At 41.7% G+C, this 19768-nt stretch overlaps 1 protein-coding gene across 1 annotated transcript in view; it reads left to right on the forward strand.

The window, feature by feature from the left end:
• Positions 1-19768, forward strand: part of BBS7 (Bardet-Biedl syndrome 7) — a 50626-nt gene that overhangs the window by 9679 nt on the left and 21179 nt on the right. Inside the window, exons 5-10 of the mRNA XM_084885221.1 lie at positions 2476-2662; positions 6377-6449; positions 6870-6986; positions 8492-8622; positions 17053-17137; positions 18994-19096. Of these exons, the coding sequence (XP_084741347.1) occupies positions 2476-2662; positions 6377-6449; positions 6870-6986; positions 8492-8622; positions 17053-17137; positions 18994-19096 (696 nt within the window). The remainder of the gene's footprint in view (positions 1-2475; positions 2663-6376; positions 6450-6869; positions 6987-8491; positions 8623-17052; positions 17138-18993; positions 19097-19768) is intronic.

Consider the following 19768-nt stretch of genomic DNA (forward strand, 5'->3'; position numbering starts at 1 on the left):
ATTTTTCTAACTCTCTATCCCTCTCTCTCTTCCTCTCTGTAAAAAATCAATAAAATATATTTTTAAAAATGTATTTTAAAAAAAGGTATGTGGACAGAGTTGGGATGATAAGGAGTCTAGTGTTTTTTTTAATTTTTCTTTTTCTTTTTTTAATATTTTTATTGATTTCAGGGAGTTAGGGAGAGGGAGAGAGAGACAGAAACATCAGTGATGGGAGAGGATCATTGATCGGCTGCCTCCTGCAGGCCCCCCACTGAGGATGGAGCCTGCAACCCACGCACGTGCCCTGACTGGGAATCGAACCTGGGACCTCCTGGGACTTTTCATAGGTCGATGTTCAACCACTGAGCCACACCAGCTGGACTAATTTTATTTTTCAATTACAGTTTATATTTCACGTTATTTTGTATTAGTTTCAGGTGTATATCATAGTGCTCAGATAGTTATATAGTACTTCACAGAGTGCTCCCCGCAACATTTCCAGTGGCTGCCTGGGGCCATGCATAGTTCTCACAACATTGCTGACTACATTCCCTATACTGTACTCTATATACCCATGACTATTTTGCAATAAGGAGTCTAGTTTTTATTTTTTTAAAGTATATTTTTATTGGTTTCAGAGAGGAAGGGAAAAGGAGGGAGAGAAACATCAATGATGGGAGACAATCATTAATCAGCTGCTCCTGCATACTTCCTACTGGGAATTGAGCCTGCAACCCATGAATGTGCCCTGACCAGGAATCGAACCATGACTTCCTGGTTCATACGTCCACGCTCAACCACTGAGCCACACCAGCTGGGCATTTCTTTTTTAGAGAGAGTGGAAGGGAGGGGGAGAGACAGAGAGAGAAACATCGATATGAGAGCTACATTAATTGGTTGCCTTCTGCACACACCCTGACCAGGCCTGCGATTGAACCTGCATCCAAGGTACGTGCCCCTGACTAAAATAGATCCCAGAACCCTTCAGTCCACGGGCTGACACTCACCCATTGAGCCACACTGGCTGGGGCTAGGTGTCTGGTTTTTAAACTGTTTTTACTGGAGTGGTAGAGGTGGATGAAAAGGCTGTTTACTTAATTTTTGAAAAATTACCTGAAAATCCACATTTTTATAAGATTGCATAAGAAAACAAGGCTATAACTTAAAAATATTCAATAAGTTACCACTCCCACATGCCTCCTGGCTTAACATTTCCATGTATCTCACTTTGGTCATCAAATAGTGATTGCCAAGTAGTAGTTGGACAATGTAATGCAAATATAATGCAGATGTATTTCAAAATGAAATTTCAAATAAAAAAAGATGTGGAATTTCATTAGGTGGATAGAAATAAGTTTCAGTGTCACAAAGTAAGGCCACCTAAGCAATAATTAAAGAAGAGAAAATCAATGAGGATCATTATAGGGTAAGGAATAATCTTAGTATCAAAAAGTTTTAAGTACACCTTAGAGGCGAGTAGGTGAATCGTTCAAGTAAAACCTCAGTAGCCCTAACTTGTTTGGCTCAGTGGACAGAGCATCAGCCTGCAGACTGAAGGGTCCCACGTGTAATTCCTGTTGAGTGCACATGCCTGGGCTATGGGCCCAATCCCCAGGAGGGGCCGTGCAGGAGGCAGCCGATCAATGACTCTCATCATTGATGTTTCTATATATATCTCTCTCCCTCTCCTTCCTCTCTGAAATCAATAAAATATAAAAAATTAAAAATTTATAAAAAAAAAAAAACCTCAGTAACCTCTTTATGATCGCATGGTAATAGCAGAAGTGGAAGATACACAGTAGTCTTATCAATTTTTTCAAAAAACTTCAGCTCCTCCGCTGAAAACTGGATTCAGTCTTGCAATTTAGAACATAGTTGTGATTATTGCCTAAATTGTAATAAATATAGTTTGAAATGCACTTGTTTTCATTTCTTTTGTCAAGATAAAATTCTGATGAAGGCATTTTCCCCACTGTTATCATTTAAAGTGGATTCATTTCAAATAGCCTAGCAATACGGTATTGTAGTAAGAAAGCTAACGCTAGCATTAAAAACTACCTGAGTTGCAATCCACTCCACTGTCTACAAGGTGTGCACCATGAGGCAAGTTATTTAACACTTTATTATTCCCCTGTAAAAAGGGATGGTAATGGTCCTTAGTTTACACAGTTCGAGGATTGAGCTAATACGTGTAAATCACTTAGGGCAGTGCTTTGCACATAGTGTGCATTCAAAACCAATTACTTTTGACACATTTATCTTCAGATATAGATGATTATCATTATCTTGTCTTTGTTTTCAGTTTTCAAAATCAGTGTTATACCAAAAAGCTAGAAATTAAGTGGGGAGAGATGAAAAAACATGTTTAAGTTTGTGATAAAATGATAGTAACACCAGATAAATAAGTGTTTATTTTTACATGTGCAAAAACATTAATTTTTTATGCTTATTTTTAAAAATATGGATGTTTTAAGGTACTTTTCTTGTTCTCAGGCACATATCTGGTTCAGACCTCTTTCTCAGTGCGAGTTATATCTACAGCCATTATTGTGACTGCAGAGACCAGCATTATTACCTTTCTGGGGACAAAATCAACGATGTCATCTGCCTCCCCGTGGAGAGACTCCCTCAAATCACCCCGGTGCTGGCCTGCCAGGACAGACTCCTCCGAGTGTTACAGGTTGCTATTTGCATCTTTATAATTTTTCATTATTAGATAAATAACTATTTTTTAAATATATTTTAGTGATTTTTTTACAGAGAGGAAGGAAGAGAGATAGAGAGCTAGACACATTGATGAGAGAGAAACATCGGTCAGCTGCTTCTTGCACACCCCCTACCGGGGATGTGCCCGAAACCAAGGTACATGCCCTTGACCGGAATCGAACCCGGGACCTCGCAGTCTCCAGACCGACGCTCTTCCACTGAGCCAAACCGGTTTCGGCTAGATAAATAACTATTGATAAATAATATCTACTTAAGATAAATTATTTTAGTGGTTACTACCATTTTAAATGTCCTAATTAAAATTATATCTGGAAATTTAAAAAAAATGCTTTAATTTATAATTAATTTTGTTTACTTAAGGCAAATGTGTTCAGATCTTTGGTAAGTTTTTAGAGAGGCATATGTGGACAAAAGGGTAATTTCCTGCTTCCCCCCCCCCCACTTCCTCCCACCCCTTCCTATCCCCCTTACCCCCCACCCCCTACCCCCGTCGCACTGAGCTAATATAGTCAGAATGGGGTTCCTTTTTTTTTTTTTTTTAATATATTTTATTGTTTTTTTACAGAGAGGAAGGGAGAGGGATAGAGAGTTAGAAACATCGATGAGAGAGAAACATCAATCAGCTGCCTCTTGCACACCTCCTACTGAGGATGTGTCTGCAACCAAGGTACATGCCCTTGACTGGAATCAAACTTCGGACCCTTCAGTCTGCAGGCTGACACTCTATCCACTGAGCCAAATCAGTTAGGGCCAGAATGGGATTCCTTCACTACAAAAAACCTTCCCAGTTTTTCTTTTCCTTTTTTATTCCCCCTAACTCTCCCCTCTCCCAACAAATAAAATTAAAGGAGGAAACTGGTTTGGGAAGAGGTTCTTGGGCTTTAACGGTGGATATTGAGACCAGGGTTGCATCATTTGAGTTTACCTACAGTTTATGACAGTATATGGAACAGAATAAGCACTCAGTAAATATTGGTTAGATGAGTGAATGATAGAGGGAAAAATTAAAAGCCATAATTGGCTAAAACAGCTGCTTACGGCCATTGTTACTAGTAATAACTGTTATAATCATGTCAACTATGTCTTCCTAAAAGGAACTTTTTAGCCCTGGCCGATGTGATCTCGTTGGTTGGGTGTCGTCCCGTGCACTGAAAGGTTGCTGGTTCGAATCTGGGTCAGTGTACATGCCCAGGTTGTGGACTCGGTCCCCTGTGGAAGATAGCAGCTGCTCTCACACTGATGGTTGTTTTTTTTTTTTCACTCCTTCTCCATTCCTCTCTCTCTAAAAATCAATAAAATTATTCTTTTAGAAAAGAAAGTAACTTTTCAATAAAATACACATGCTGAGACCCATAAAATAAAGTATAAGTGCAAATAACATGTAACTGGTGGATTAATTGGTTCAGAAACAGGCCGATGATAGTGCAGTTGAATGAAAGTTGAGCTGTTTATTCTGAGCCACCCTTGGATTTAATGGCCAGATGGCCATTTCTTGGCACCAGCCCTTGTATGAAAGGGAAGTCCAGTGGTTCTGGGAAGTTTTATTTTTCTCCAAGCTGAATTAAAGTAGTATTGAAGGTCATTCTAGAGACCGGAGAGGTTCATTTCTCCCACACCGTGCTCCCAGATAGGAGTCCTTTGAATAGGACCTAACTTGTTTTAGGAGCTGGCTGGTGCTTGATTAGAGACTGATGTGGCTGAATTCTAGGATTCTGCTCTGTTTATAAGAAGAGCTCCATATGCTTATTGGAGAGGGGAAAAAAATCCCCCAGGTTTTATGGAAAGCAAAAAGGTGTAGTCTTTCCTCTTCTCCCTGCTCCCCGTTTGCCTTGCTAGGCGGCTGCTGCACCAGAGGTACCTTTTCTGTTTGTATAGTTGCTAGAGGCCTGGTGCATGAAATTTGTGTGCTGGGAGGGGGGGTCCCTGCACCCTCTCAGTTTGGGGGCCTTCGTGGGATGTCTGACTTCAGGCTGAGTGGTGCCCCACTGACCACCAGGAAACAGCTCCTGCATTGAGCATCTGCCTCCTAGTGGTCAGTGCATGTCATGGTGACTTGTCATTCCACTACTTGGTCAATTTGCATATTAGCCTTTTATTATATAGGATATGTAGATGTCTATACATTTTTTAATGCTATCCTATATAATAAAAGCCTAATATGCTAAGTGTCTGGTCATTCATTCAACCAATCAAAGCATAATATGCTAATGATATGCTAAGGCCACTCAACTGCTCAGGATGACATGCACTGACCACCAGGGGGCAGACACTCCGATTGGAAGATTAGCTTACTGCTGGTGTCCAGTTCATTAGGACTGAGTGAGATGGGCCGGACATGCCCTGGAGCCCTCCCTCAGTCTCTCTGCGGTTGACCAACCTCCATGTCCCTCCTGGGCCCTGTTCGTGCACTGGTAGGGTCCCTCGGCCTGGCCTGCACCCTCTCACAATCTGGGACCCCTTGGTGGATGTTGGAGAGATGGTTTTGGCTCGATCCTGCAGGTTAGGCTAATGGACCCCACTTGTGCACAAATTCATGCACCAGGCCTCTAGTTTTAAATAAAAAATAAAGCAAATTGCTCTCTTATATATTCTAAATGTATCTAAAATTTTTACTCTAATTTTGCTAATTCTTATCATTGAGTGATTTATCATAGTTGTTCTTTCCATGTGAGTATGAGTACCTCTGCCTCATTCTTTAGAGTTTCACAATTACTATGCACTAAATAAAAGCATTACAAGTGGCAAAATGGAAAAAAAGACAAAAGGACCTAACTTGTTTCCTTATCTAAATAGCAGGTCCTGCTGCCTCTCAGTGGACGAGTTTTGGAAACACCCAAAGACAAGGCCAGAACTTTTCCTAGGAAGTAACTTCAAGCCTGTCCATACGTTTGAATGTGCTCTTTGTTAAAGGGGAGAAGCAAAATGTTCCTGGTAGTTTTGTCAGGAAAACTGACCAGTGTTAGTTTTTCAGACAAACAGAGGAGTTAAAATGAAAAACATTGAAAGTGGAGGATATTTTAAAGATTTATCTTCTGGATCATTACACTTTATATATATTTTATTTTAAAATGAAGGAGGTCACCATTTGATTCCCAGTCAGGGAATATGCCCAAGAGGCCTGCTCAATCCCCAGTAGGGGGCATGAAGGAGGCAGCCAATCAGTGATTCTCTTTCAACATTGATGTTTCTATTTCTCTCTCTCTCCCTTTCCCTTCTCTGAAATAAATATATATATTTAAAAATAAAATGATTAACACATGCAAAATTGCTAACATGCAAGTTAATATTAGCAACCTAATTTTTTCTGCAGTTTTATTCCAGAGTTCATTATGAGTATTGCTGTTATCTCTGAGTGCCTATGTTGCTTTAAATTTGTATTCTGGCCCTGGCCGGGTGGCTTAGTTGGTTAGCTGTCATCCTGTACACCAAAAGGTTGTGGGTTCAATTCCAGATCAGGTCACATACCTAGGTTGCTGGTTTGATCCCTGGTCATGTGCGTATGAGAGGGAACTAGTTAATGTTTCTCTCTCCCTGCCTCTCTCTAAAAATCAATTAAAAATAAAAAGAACATACCCTCAGATGAAGATTTAAAATAAAGAAAAAACTTTTTTTTTTTTTTTATTAAATATTGTATTCTGTTTGTTTTAAAATACTTGTTCTCCTTCAGGGATCAGATGTGATGTTTGAAATTGAAGTTTCTGGCCCACCTACTGTCTTAGCTCTACACAATGGAAATGGCGGTAATCAGCATTTCACTTTTCACAATCATAAGAGAGTGCCTTATGTGAAGTCAAGATATTTCAGGTTCTTAATCGTTTAACCAAGTGAAAATGGGAACTTGTGGAAGGAGCTTGAACTAGAACTGAGATGGTTGTTATCTGACAACTTGCCAGCCACTAACAGTAATGGATTATTGAACTTAATTTTGAGTGTTCACATCTAAAAATTAGATAAGGAAGAGTTTTACCTCTAATGGTTATACAATTATGTGAGTATATAACCATCTTCTCAAATTAAGTTTTCTGTCTTTATATATTAGTTTTAAAATGAGATTTTTATCTGAAAGTCAATATATGTGAACTATATATGTGAAAATAAATACTTTAATTTTAAAGAGATGAGTTGTGGGGTAAGCATATGTTGGCTTTAACTATGACTAGGTGACTCTGGAGAAGACATTTTGTTTGGAACATCAGATGGAAAACTTGGGCTCGTTCAGATCACTCCACCCATGCCAAAACACAAGTGGGAAATTCAAAATGAGAAAAAGAGGGGAGGTATGTTTTTTATGTTGTTCGGATTCTGAAATTTTGGTAATTATTACATAAAGTATCCTAGATTATATAGTTCATTCTCTTTTATTCATTCAGAGTATGTATATAGCAGACTTGGCAATTCACAGAGCTACCTCAGCTGTATTTACTATTGGTTTATTTATCGGATCTATCATATTTTTGATATAATTTGTTAAAAATAAGTCATGCTAATCGTAATTTGGAATGGATTGGCTTTTATGGGCTAGTGTCCATTTATAATGTCATTCTAAGCTCAAATCCACTTTGCATTGTTTGGTGTAAGGAATACATTAGAATTTAGGAGAACTTGGTTTGAAGCAAAGAAGTACAGTGGCTGAGGGAACTATTCCTGTTTTCTCAGGAATATTTACATTCTAAGGGTAACTTATGTCTAACTTGGTAGGTAGTGAGATGGCTATTGATAAGGACAGCATCGTTCATTCATGTATTTATTCCTTCAACAAACACTTGTTAGGGGAGACAAAGGATAAACAAATAAGATAGCTTCAAGTAGTCACCTGAAGAATATATAACAGGGAATGATGGGTAGAAGGAGGAAGGTTTCTTTTAGACTGAGTGGGTGGTCATGGAAGGTATCTTATAAATGGTGAAATTTGAGCTCAGATATGATTGATAAGAGAAGGAGTTGGTCAGAAGACTTGAGGCAGAGGTAAATGTGGTTCATTTGAAAAGCATTTGGAAGACCAGTGTGACTACATGCCTTAGCATGGCTTTAGAGAAATCAGAGAGGTAGAGAAGGGCCGAATCATGTAAGTCTTTGTGAGACTTAGAAAAGGTTTGAATTTTAATCTAAGTGCAGTGGGAAGTCAAAACAAAAAACCCTCCAGGGAGAATGAATTTTGAAGGAAGCAGGTGAAAACTGGAAGCACGGAAGTTAGCTTGGAAATTTTGTTGTTGTTGTTATAATTTCTCCTGGTCTAGGCTCGAGATACAGTAGCCTGGACTAGGCTAATGATAGTTGCAAATGGAAAGTTGTAGGTAGCATTAATAGAATTTGCTAATGTGTTTGTTGCGGAAGTGAGAAAAAAAAGAGAAGAATTAGAAATGTAGTCTAAATTTTGGCCTGAGCAACTAGGTGGTATCAGACTGAGATGAGGAGAGACTAGAGAAAGAGCATTATTATTGACGTGTGGCAAAGGGGGTGCCAGGAGAGTTTTGTCGGGGGCTTGGGAAGTTTGAGGTGCTGATGTCTCAGAGAAGATGCTGAGGAGGGACTTTGCTATATAAGTCTGGAGCTCTGGAGAGAGGCCAGATCTGGAGGTGGAAATTGGGGCACCTTTGCCCTGTAGACTATAATATATTTAAAGCCTTAGAAATAGATGAATGGGGAGAAAAGAAAAGGATGGGTACCTGATTATGCTCAGTTATTTAGTGATTTTTTTTCCTCCATTCTAGTTTTTAATTCTTACTTGGCTTAAACTTAACTATAATATTTTTATTAATAACTTCTCTTTTCATTTTTAAAGGTATCTTGTGTGTTGACAGCTTTGACATTATAGGTGATGGAGTTAAAGATTTGCTTGTTGGGAGAGATGACGGAATGGTGGAAGTGTACAGTTTTAATAATGCCAATGAGCCTATTCTGCGCTTTGATCAAGTAAGTTTATTGTTAAAGACTATGTGCCTCTTACTAGTCAAATGACTAATTATAGACATGACTGTGATGGTTGGGTTTTATTAAATGAAAATATTAAAATCTTGGGTTTGGCCTAAAATATTTCTGCTTTGATGCTACAAAATCTTCTCTAGCCTACTCATGTGTTGCCTTCAAGCTGAGTAATAAATTACTCTTCCATTTGGTTTCTAAATATTTTATATCTAAGTATTTTGCCTTAGTTTCTATAATGCAAAATAGATTTCGGGAGTAACATGTTTGGGTTACGTAAATGAGACTGTTGTTGTAAATCAGTGAGGTTTCAGGAGGAAGCTCCAGGTTTTTAGAACAATGTAAAATTATCCTTCAGCAGAGGAAAGAGTAGCTCTTTCCCTTGGGGCTACCTGAAGCTCCATTGTGTAAGAAGGATGAGTAGGTGAGAATAATTTTTTAGTTCACAAATTTTACATGTCATTAAGCTTGTTTATTCCCGGGTACAGAGTCGCATGGAGAAGTGTTCTAGTGACTTTAGATGTGTAACTTGGAAGATGTTGAAATAATTAAACTTTCTGTAACAAAATTTCTTTTATTCTCATCAGCATCTTTATGTGAATAAGGTTAATTAGAGCTTATATCTATGAAAATGAAAAATAGGACAAGAACTGATGTTGACTCCATTCTTATTCTAGCCTTGTGTAAATAATTTTCATTGTGCTATATGAGTAACTTAAAAGACGAAAATGTTTATTCATCTCATGAGATACATTTCCTATAGAATTTTGCTTTGTATCAATTATTTACTAAATCTTGTATATTTATTTCAATCAATTATGTAATACTTATTATAATGATAAAAATTTCTAATGCTTAGAGTTTTATAATCACCGGGGGGAAAAACTCCAAAAACATTTCAATTTATTTTTCTTGGTTGCAAGAAGTAAAAAAGAATTTAAAGTATATGACTGTGTTTCATTAAGATAAATATATGTGGCCAAGGGTGGTTTGCTCAGTATTTAGAGCATTGGCCCAGAGATTGAAGGGTCTCAGGTTTGATTCTGGGTCAAGAGCACATTTTACCTGGGTTGCCGGTTTGATCCCCCTCCTCCCTCCCTTCCACTCTCTTTCTAAAAATCAATGGAAAAAGTATACTCGGGTGAGGATTAACAACAACAAGAAAAGATAAATATATATGATGGAAATGGAATGAAAATAAGGGTTCAAGGAGGAAAAGGAATAATGTAAAATTTCCAGCTGTTAAAGAAGGATTTATTTCTCCATTTTTCAAGTCAATGATTGTGCATATAAAGTTCTGGTATTTAGTTTCCTTAGGTTTGATTTAAGGATGACAGTTATATTGATATTTTAAAATGATAATCTTTAAACTCCTAAAAACTACTTTCTTTGTAACTATTTAAAGTTGTGATGAAAACTCTAAAAGGCAACTTAAAAATGTATGGGAAGTGGAATATATAGTTTTTTTCAGAATTACTTTAGTGGGAACATGAGCAAAAAGTTTTGGAGATTTCTAGTGTGCGCGAAATCTGCTTGTTTAAAATGCACCCATGGCCCTAGCTGGTTTGGCTCAGTGGATAGAGCATTGGCCTGTAGATTGAATGGTCCTGGGTTTCATTCCAGTCAAGGGCACATGGAGTTTCAGGCTCAATCCTCAGTAGGGGGCATGCAGGAGGCAGCCGATCAATGATTTTCTCTCATCATTGATGTTTCTATCTCTCTCTTCCCTCTCCCTTCCTAAAATCAATAAAAAATATATTTTAAGGAGAGAAACCAAGATGGCGGCATAGGTAACTGCCTAACTGCAGCCTCACACAACAATTTCAATAAAATACAACTAAAATATAAAGTGGACATTATCCAGAACTACAGAAAAGTTGACTGACTGGAAATTCTACAACAAGAAGGAAAGAGCAAACCAGAAGGAAAATCAAAGGAGCTGTAAAAGCCTAAGGTATGGAGACACATTGGGTGCGCAGAGAGAACGGAGCCGGAGAGAAGGGACAGCTGAGTTCCTGGCTGGCATTCCCTAGCGGGAAGGAGATAAAAGCTCTGGACTGTGCTGAACCCCAGTTCCGACAGTGCTGAACCCCAGTTCTGAGTGAGACCCTGGGGACCCAGACACATACAAAGGGAATGAGGGGAGCGGGGAAAGGCAGAGCCCCCAAGTCGTGCACATTTTGTGCAGAGGACAGACTGTTGATTGAGCTGCTGTATTGCCCTGGTGGGAAGGAGACATAAGCTTTGGACTGAGCTGAGCCCCACTTCCAACTGAACTGAACCCCAGTTCTGGGCTCATTGGGGGAGAGCCTAGACTGTTTGGTAGCAGGCGAAACTCTAGGGCACCTTTCTTTCAGAGGTGCTTGCAGCGAGTATCAAAGGACACTGAGGAACACTGAGACTCAGGAACCTCTTAGGGCGGGGCTAACCGGAATCCAAGGCTGTAGGCTCCACCTTGAAACTCCGCCCCATCCAAGCTGAGCACAGAGGCTCTTGCAGTTTTCCAAGTCTAGTCAAATAAGGCTGTCTCCTGGCATAGATACAACTGATCCTCCCACCCTACCAACTCAGGAAAGCTGCGAAAATGCCAAGATAAGGAAACAGATCACAAAAGAAAGAAATGGAGGACAAAAGGCGACTGGATATAGAGTTCAAAACCACGCTTATAAGGTTTTGCAAGAATCTCCTAGAAAAGGCCGATAAAATAAACAAGACCTATGAAGATGTGAAAAGGGATCAACTAGAAATAATAAAGGATCAACTAGAAATAAAGAATACATTCTCTGAAATAAAAAATATTATACAGAGTCCTAAAAACAGAATGGAAGATTGCAAGAATCAAGTCAAAGATTTGGAACACAAAGAGCCAGAGGATACTCCTCCACAGAAGCAAGAAGACAAGAGAATCCAAAAAGTTGGAGATAGTGTAAGAAACCTCTGGGACAACTTCAAATGAACCAACATCAGAATTATGGGCGTCCCAGAAGATGACAGAGAGCAAGATACCGAAGACATATTGAAAGAAATAGTGACAGAAAACTTCCCCCACCTGGTGAAAGACTTACAAGTCCAGGAAGCGCAGAGAACCCCAAACAAAAGGAATCCAAAGAGGACCACACCAAGGCACATCATAATTAAAATTCCAAGAGCAAAAGACAAAGAGAGAATATTAAAAGCAGCAAGAGAAAAGCAGGTAGTTACCTATAAAGGAGCACCCATACGATTGTCAGTGGATTTCTCAACAGAAACCATGCAGGCCAGACGGGAATGGCAAGAAATATTCAAGGTGATGAATAGCAAGCACCTACAGCCAAAAATACTCTACCCAGCAAAGCTATCACTCAGAATCGAAGGCCAGGTAAAGAGCTTCACAAATAAAAAAAAGCTAAAGGAGTTCATCACCGCCAAACCAGAATTATATGAATTGCTGAAGGGGGTTCTTTAGGAAGAGGAAGAAAATAAAGATAAAAATTATGAACAAATATGTAACTATCAACAAGTGAAACTAAAAGCCAAGGGAATTAAAAAACCTGATGAACAATATTAACTGGTGAATATAATAGAATCAGAGGTATGGAAGGGGAGTGGACTGACAATTCTCTGGGAAAAGAGGAGTGGGGGGTGCGGGAAGAGACTGAACATAAACTGTGCACCTATGGATGAGGACAGTGGGGGGTGGGGAAAGGGCAGAGGGTGGGGTGGGAACCTGGTGGAGGAACTTTTGTAATAATATGAACAATAAATATTATATATATATACATATATATATATACATATATATATATGTATGTATATATATATATATATATATATATATATATATAAAATAAAATGCACCTGTGAACCAAAATTTATGCAAACTTGTTTTTTTTTTTTTTTAAATCAATCTTTATTGTTCATATTATTACAAAGGTTCCTCATTTCTTCCCCCCTCCACCAGGTTCCCACCCCACCCTCCGCCCCCTCCCCATCCCCCATTGTCTTCATCCATAGGTACACAGTTTATGTTCAGTCTTTTCCCCGATAGTAAATCCATTTTCAGAGAGTAAATCAATTACTTAGCATTTTCTCATATCAATAATACCTCCACATGCCCAATGATACACTTTGTACAAAAGATATTTCCAAATAGGTCAACCAGCCTCATCCAGGCCCCACCCAAGGCACTCACAGATCAACACCCAGCCCTATACTAACTCAACATATCCAGATCTAAGCCTTCATCACTTGATTCAGCAGACCCTCAAGTTCCCGCAAAAGTTTCCAGCCATGTCTGAGAGGCAGCCGTGGGGCAGGGGCAGGCGAGGAGCGAGCTGTTCCGGGCCTGGCTGCTCCAGGCCTGGCCTCTGTTGCTCTGGTTCATTCCACAACCAGTTGCTCCGGGTCTGGTCACTGCCGCTCCCGACCTAATTGCTCTGGACTTGGCTGCTGCTGCTCCGGGCCTGGATGCACCCGATCCGGCTGCTCTGGGCCCGGATGCTCCGGGCCCGGCCGCTCCGGGCCTGGCAGCTCCCAGCCTGGCAGCTGCTGCTCCGGGTTTGGCCGCTCCCAGCCTGGCAGCTGCTGCTCCGGGCCTGGCTGCACCCGACCCGGCTGCTCTGGGCCTGGCCACTCCCAGCCTGGCAGCTGCTGCTCCGGGCCTGGCGGCACCCACCCGGCTGCTCTGGGCCCGGCTGTCCCAGGCCAGGCCGCTCCAAGCCTGGATGCTCCGGGCTTGGCTACTGCTGTTCTGGGCCTGGCTGCTCCCAACCCGGCTGCTCTGGGCCCGGCTTCTCCGGGCCCGGCCACTCCAGGTCTGGGTGTTCCTGGACTGGCCACCCTGGGCTTGGCCGCCTCCGCCTCAGGCCTGGCTGCCACTGCCCCAGGTCTGGCTGCTCCAGTGCTGGCTGTTGATGCTCTGGTTCTGGCTGCTGCTGCTCTGAGGCCTGGCCGTTGCTGCTCCAGGCCCGGCTGCCACTGCCTTGTGCCTGGCCACTCTAGGCCTGGCCGCCGCTGTTCCAACATTCTGTCCCTTTTTTTTTTTTTTTTTTTTTTTTTTTTTTTTTAAATGCATTTATGTTGCAATGTTGGCTGGTGAGTTTAGTTCTGACTTAGTCTTTGATTTTTCAAGATCTTTGTATTCTTTCTTAAGTAATTTTACTATCTTTTGCTCTCACTTGATTTCTTCACATTGAGAACTTCTTTGGTTTCCTCCTCCTTGTCCTGGGAGCTCAGCAGGTTGGCCTGTGGCACCCCTTTCTTCTCCGCGGGCTCCTGCGCTGCTTCAGCCTGTTACCGGGGTCGGCGCCGCCCAGGAAGCAGCCCCCGGGCTTGGCTCTGTTGCCTGTGCTCAGCGGTCGAAGGCTCAGGGGCACCCCCCCCCCCCTTGGGGGCCCCGTCGCCCAGCTCCTTGCTGGTGCCAGGCTGGCCAGTGTCTGGCAGGGGCTCCTGCTCCTCGTCACATTCCTCCAGTCTGGAGCTTTTTTTCTCCTTCCCGCTAGGGGAGTCTAGGATCAGAGTCAACAGACTGTCCTCTGAGCGCAGTGTGCGCAACTCTGGGGGCTCCGCTTTTCGCAGCTCCCCCAGGACTCCACCTCACAGCCCCGTCTCCCTCTGCTTGAGCCTGGGTCCCCAGGGATTGGCCTAGAACTAGAGTTCAGGGCAGTCGGGAGTGGGGCTCAGCACCGCCGGAGATTTTGTTTCTTCCCGCCAGGGCAATACAGCATCAGAGTCAACATTCTGTCCTCTGCATGCATTGTGCGCGTCTGCGCACAGTGTGCGCGACTCTGGGGGCTCCGCTTTTCACCGCTCCCCTGGGATTCCACCTCACAGCCCCGTCTCCCCCTGCCTGAGCCTGGGTCCCCAGGGTCTGGCCTAGGACTGGGGTTCAGAACAGTCGAAACTGGGGCCCAACACGGCCGGGGCTCCTGTTTCTTTCCCTCCAGGGCAATCCCGCATCAGAGTCAACATTCCTTCCCTTGCAAGCAATGTGCGCGACTCCGGGGGCTTGGTCTTTCGCTGCTCTCCCAGGACTCGACCTCACAGCCCCGTCTCCCTCTGCTTGAGCTTGGGTCCCCAGGGATTGGCCCAGAACTGGGGTTCAGAGCAGTCCGGACTGAGGCTCAGCGCCGCCGGAGGCCCTGTTCCTTCCGGCTAGGGTAATCCAGCATCAGAGTCAACATTCAGTCCTCTGCGCACAATGTGCGCGCGACTCCGAGGGCCCTGCTTTTCGCTGCTCCCCTGGGATTCCGCCTCACAGCCCCGTCTCACCCTGCCGGAGCCTGGGTCCCCAGGGTCTGGCCCATAACTGGGGCTCAGCGCTGCCGGTTCGGGGGTTCAGCCCAGGCTGGGGGTTTTATTTCCTTCCTGCTAGGGAACGCCAGGCAGCACCCAGCTCTCTCCTCCTCTCCGGCTGCGACCTCTCTGCGCGCACGTGCGTGTAGGCGCGCAGCATGTCTCCGTACCTTAGGCTTTTTTCAGCTCCTCTGATTTTCCTTCTGGTTTTCTCTTTCCTTCTTGTTGTAGAATTTTCAGTCAATCGACTACCTGTAGCTCTGGGCAATGTCCACTCTACATTTTAGTAGTATTCCATTGAAATTGTTGCGTGCTGCTGTGGTTAGATGTCTACCCGAGCAGCCATCTTGGATCCTCCCCCAAATTTATGCAAACTTGTAATCAGACCTTTGTAACTTGACTTTCTCAAGTCTCAGGAAATTAGTCTCAGGAAAGGCTAAGAAACGTCTGATTTGCAGGATAGTTCTTATAGGGAAGGTGAAGAAAACTAACTTTTTAAAAAAGATTAAAAATTGGGTATATTTATTTATTTTGGGATTTTTCCCCTTTTATATTGACTTTATTAGGGTGACACTGGTTAAATTTCACAACCCCAGCTCAAGTCTCCAGCCATCACCATTTATCCCACCTAGACCCTTCTCCACCTCCCACCATCCCCCTTCCTCCCTGCAGTCACTAGCATTTAAAAAAAAAAAAGAATTATTTAATATATATTTTTATTGACTTCAGAGAGGAAGGGAGAGGAAGAGAAAGGAACATCAATGATGAGAGAGAATCATTGATCAGCTGCCTCCTGTATGCCCCGCACTGCGGATCATGGGTGCAACCCAGGTATGTGTCCTGACCGGGAATTGAACCATGATCTCCTGGTTCATAGATCAAAGCTCAACCACTGAGCCATGCTAGCAGAGCTGTAACACATTTTTAAAATTAATTAGAATAGATTAGAATATATCACGGTACAACACAAACTTTTTAAGTTATATCTGTTGTTGTATATTTTCATGTATGAATATATACTAGATTGCAATATAAAACACATTGCTTGCTTTCAAATGGCTTAAAAGCTATTCACTTAGCCTTAGCTGGGTAGTTCAGCTGGTTAGAGCATTGTCCCGATACACCAAGGTTGCGGGTTCAATTCCTGGTCAGGGCACATATAAGAATCAACCAATGAATGCATAAATAAGTGGAACAACAAATCGATCTCTCTCTCTCTCTCTCTCTCTCTCTCTCTCTCTCTCTCTCTCTGTCTCTCCCCTTCCCCTCTCTCTAAAATTAATAAATAAAAAGCTTCTTTTTAAAAAGCTACTGACCTAGAGTGCTGGTTAAAAATACAGATTGCTAGTTGACTCACCTAAATGATTATTATCAAAAAGTTTGGGGAAGTATTGCTTTAAAAAGATGTAAACCCTGAACTTTCAGAAAAGCTTGCTTTCTCTCCTTAGTAGCAAATTCCCCAAAGATTTCATCTATTCCATCTTTTTTATTCCTCTGAAAAGCTATTTGCAGGAAACACATGAGATAGGATATATGGTATTTAGATAATAGGCTATACATGTTTTGAGAGTTTTGCTTATGCAATTTTTAACACTGTTTTTTTATATGAATAAATTATATTTGCTCATTAGATGACTATTGTAATTGAGTGGTACATGCAAATATATGAGTCATTTCAATCTTTCCTCAAATTTAAAAACACTGGATTTTGCCCTGGCCAGTGTAGGTCAGTGGTTGGCCAATGTTCAAGTTCCCATTAAGGGCATGTATCTGGGTCTCAGGTTCATTCCCTGCCCAGGTTCCTGCCCCCCCCCCCCCCCCCCCCCCCCCACTTGGCTGTTTTTGGAAGGCAACCAAGGGATATCTCTCTCTCTCTCTCTCTCTCTCTCTCTCTCTCTCTCTCTCTCTCTCTCTTTCTCTCCCCAATTCTCTAAAAAGAAAAAAATAAATCAACAGAGAGAATATATTTGAGTGAGGATTAACAACAACAAAAACAACAGTGGAATTTTCATTTGTGCAGGGTTTTTGCCTTTCCATTTTCAGTGTCTACATGTACTAAGTGTTCAGTAAACATATGTGGAATGTTTTGTAACATATCTGTGAAATATTTAGTTACTAAGGAAATGCTTGATCTTAAATTTCTTTTAGGCGCTGTCTGAAAGTATCACATCTATCCAGGGAGGTTGTGTGGGGAAAGATGGCTATGACGAAATCGTAGTATCCACATATTCAGGTAAGGTAAAGGGTAATAGGCAGTTGAAGGAAGGATGGGTAATAAAAATATAAATTTTTGCTTTTGACACCTGGTTTTTTTTTTTGTTTGTTTGTTTTGTTTTTTAATATTTTATTGATTTTCCACAGAGATGAAGGGAGAAGGATAGAGAGCTAGAAACGTCGATGAGAGAGAAACATTGACTAGCTGCCTCCTGCACTCCCCCTACTGGGGATGTGCCCGCAACCAAGGTACTTGCCCTTGCCTGGAATCGAACCTGGGACCTTCCAGTCCACAGACTGACGCTCTATCCACTGAGCCAAACCAGTTTCGGTGACACCTGTTTTTTAATGTATTATTAATAAGTCCCTCTTTTTCACATTTTTTACTTTTTTATTGAATTTATTGAGGTAACATTGGTTGATAAAATTATATAGATTTTGGGTATACAATTCTGTAATATATAATCTCTGTATTGTACTGTGTGTTCTTTATTCAAATAGTAAGTCACTCTTATTTATAGTATTAAAAATTATTGGTTAAAAAATAAGGGTATAACTATATATATATAAAAGCCTAATTGACCTATATGACCCATTGACTGACTGACTGGTTAGCTGGTTGCTCTGACATGCACCAACCACCAGGGGGCAGACACTCAACACAGGAGCGCCTCCTGGTGGTCATTTCACTCCAACCACCTGTGCTGGCAAACCTCCCGAGATCCCTCCTCCCAGCCGGCCAGCCAGCTGGCCAGCCCCATTTCGCCCCAATCAGGACTGGGAGATATGGCCCTGATTGGCCCTGATTTCCAGCCATGCTGAGGAACCCCACCCATGCTTGAATTCATGCACCAGGCCTCTAGTTGATTTATAAAACAGTTAATATTTAAGTAGTACATTTTAAGCCTGGCCAGGGTGGCTCAGTGTTTGAGTTTTGAGCTATGAATCAGGAGATCATGGTTTGATTCCCAGTCAAGGCACATGCTTGGGTTGTGGGCTCAATCCCTGGTGTGGGGCGTGCAGGAGGCAGCCAATTAGTGATTCTCATCATTGATATTTCTATCTCTCTCCCCATCTCCCATCCTCTCATCAATAAAAAAAATATATTTTTAAAAAGAATGTTTGGCCCTAACTGGTGTGGCTCAGTGGATAGAGCGTCAGCCTTCGGACTGAAGGGTCCCAGGTTTGATTCCTGTCAAGGGCATGTACCTTGGTTGCGGGCACATCCCCAGTAGGGGGTGTGCAGGAATAGCTGATCGATGTTTCTCTTTCATTGATGTTTCTAACTCTCTATCCCTCTCCCTTCCTCTCTGTAAAAAAGCAATAAAATATATTTTTTAAAAAATAAAAAGAATGTTTGGCATATCACTAGTGTCTTTGAAAGTTAAATAATATTCTTTGGTTTAAAAAGAAATTTAGTGTATGTTTTATTATTTAATATACATTAACATAAGAAATACACATTTGTTATAAAATCTTCCTTGCTTTTGACTAGGTAATTTTTACATTCTCACAAATTTATACAAGAATTTAACAACATGAAAATAATTTTTGAAAAATGGTTCTTATTCATCAGCTATTTTGCATTTGTTTAGAATGTGTTGACTTATTTTATACTCGAAAACTAAAACTGTCAATTAAATGAAAGATCTCTTCAATCATCGTTTGATAGTATTTTCGGCAAAGCAAAAATGGTATCACAAAATGCTTACGTAATTTCCTTGTGGTGTGAATATTTTCCAGCTTAATTTCTCTTAGTTCTTGTTTAGTTTGGGTTTTTGCAGAGTGAGGTTGATGTTGATGGACGGGGCAGTGGACTGGGTTTCTTTAGCCCTTGCAGCACTCATGGTGCCTGGTTGCAATCCATCCTTGCAGGCTGGGTTACGGGACTGACCACAGAGCCTGTGCACAAGGAAAGCGGGCCGGGCGAAGAGCTCAGGCTTAACCAAGAGATGCAGAACAAACTTTCCTCTTTACGGTAACGTTGCATTTTGTTTGCCTTTTTGGTTTTCATTTCATGAAGTGTGTGCAGTGGTTGCTGTTTTTGTTACTTATATTTGCAGCATATTATATTGGAAGGAATTACACAGTAATTTGTTTATCACTTTTTTAATGAAAGTTTATCAGTTTGAGAAAATTAGTGGTAAATGCTGAAATATACTTTTTATGTGCTGTATTGTATATTGGCTGCTTCTAAGACAGAGAAGTATATTGTTTGTGTGGTGATAGGTAGTCGTTATGTTTTGTTTTTTTATGGCAGTAAAGCAGCTAACACAGATAGCTCTGCTCTCACTCATTCTGAAGCTCACTGCTCCTGCGGGCCTTTCTGAATCTCTAACTCTGGCGTATACATTTTCTTAGTGGAAATGGATAGCGTTGACTTCCTTAGAACCAGGGATTGCTTTGTAACTCAGTTCAATGGGAACAACTGGTCCGTGCAGTTCAGGCCCAGCATCTTCCCGGGCACTGGAGCAAGTGTGTGCTGCTCCACACCTCATGGTCACCCTTGTGGTCCCCAAGTGTTAGAACCCTGCAGCCTCCTTCTTACTTTGTCTGTCTCCCCTGATATCTTACTGAAAGGGGCATGTTCACTGGTTTCTTCATCTCACATCTGATGTGTTCCTGTGCCCGGACAGTCATCTTCTCCGAT

This window comes from Pipistrellus hanaki (genome assembly GCF_964339955.1).
Source record: "Pipistrellus hanaki genome assembly, chromosome: 5".
Lineage (NCBI taxonomy): Eukaryota > Metazoa > Chordata > Mammalia > Chiroptera > Vespertilionidae > Pipistrellus > Pipistrellus hanaki.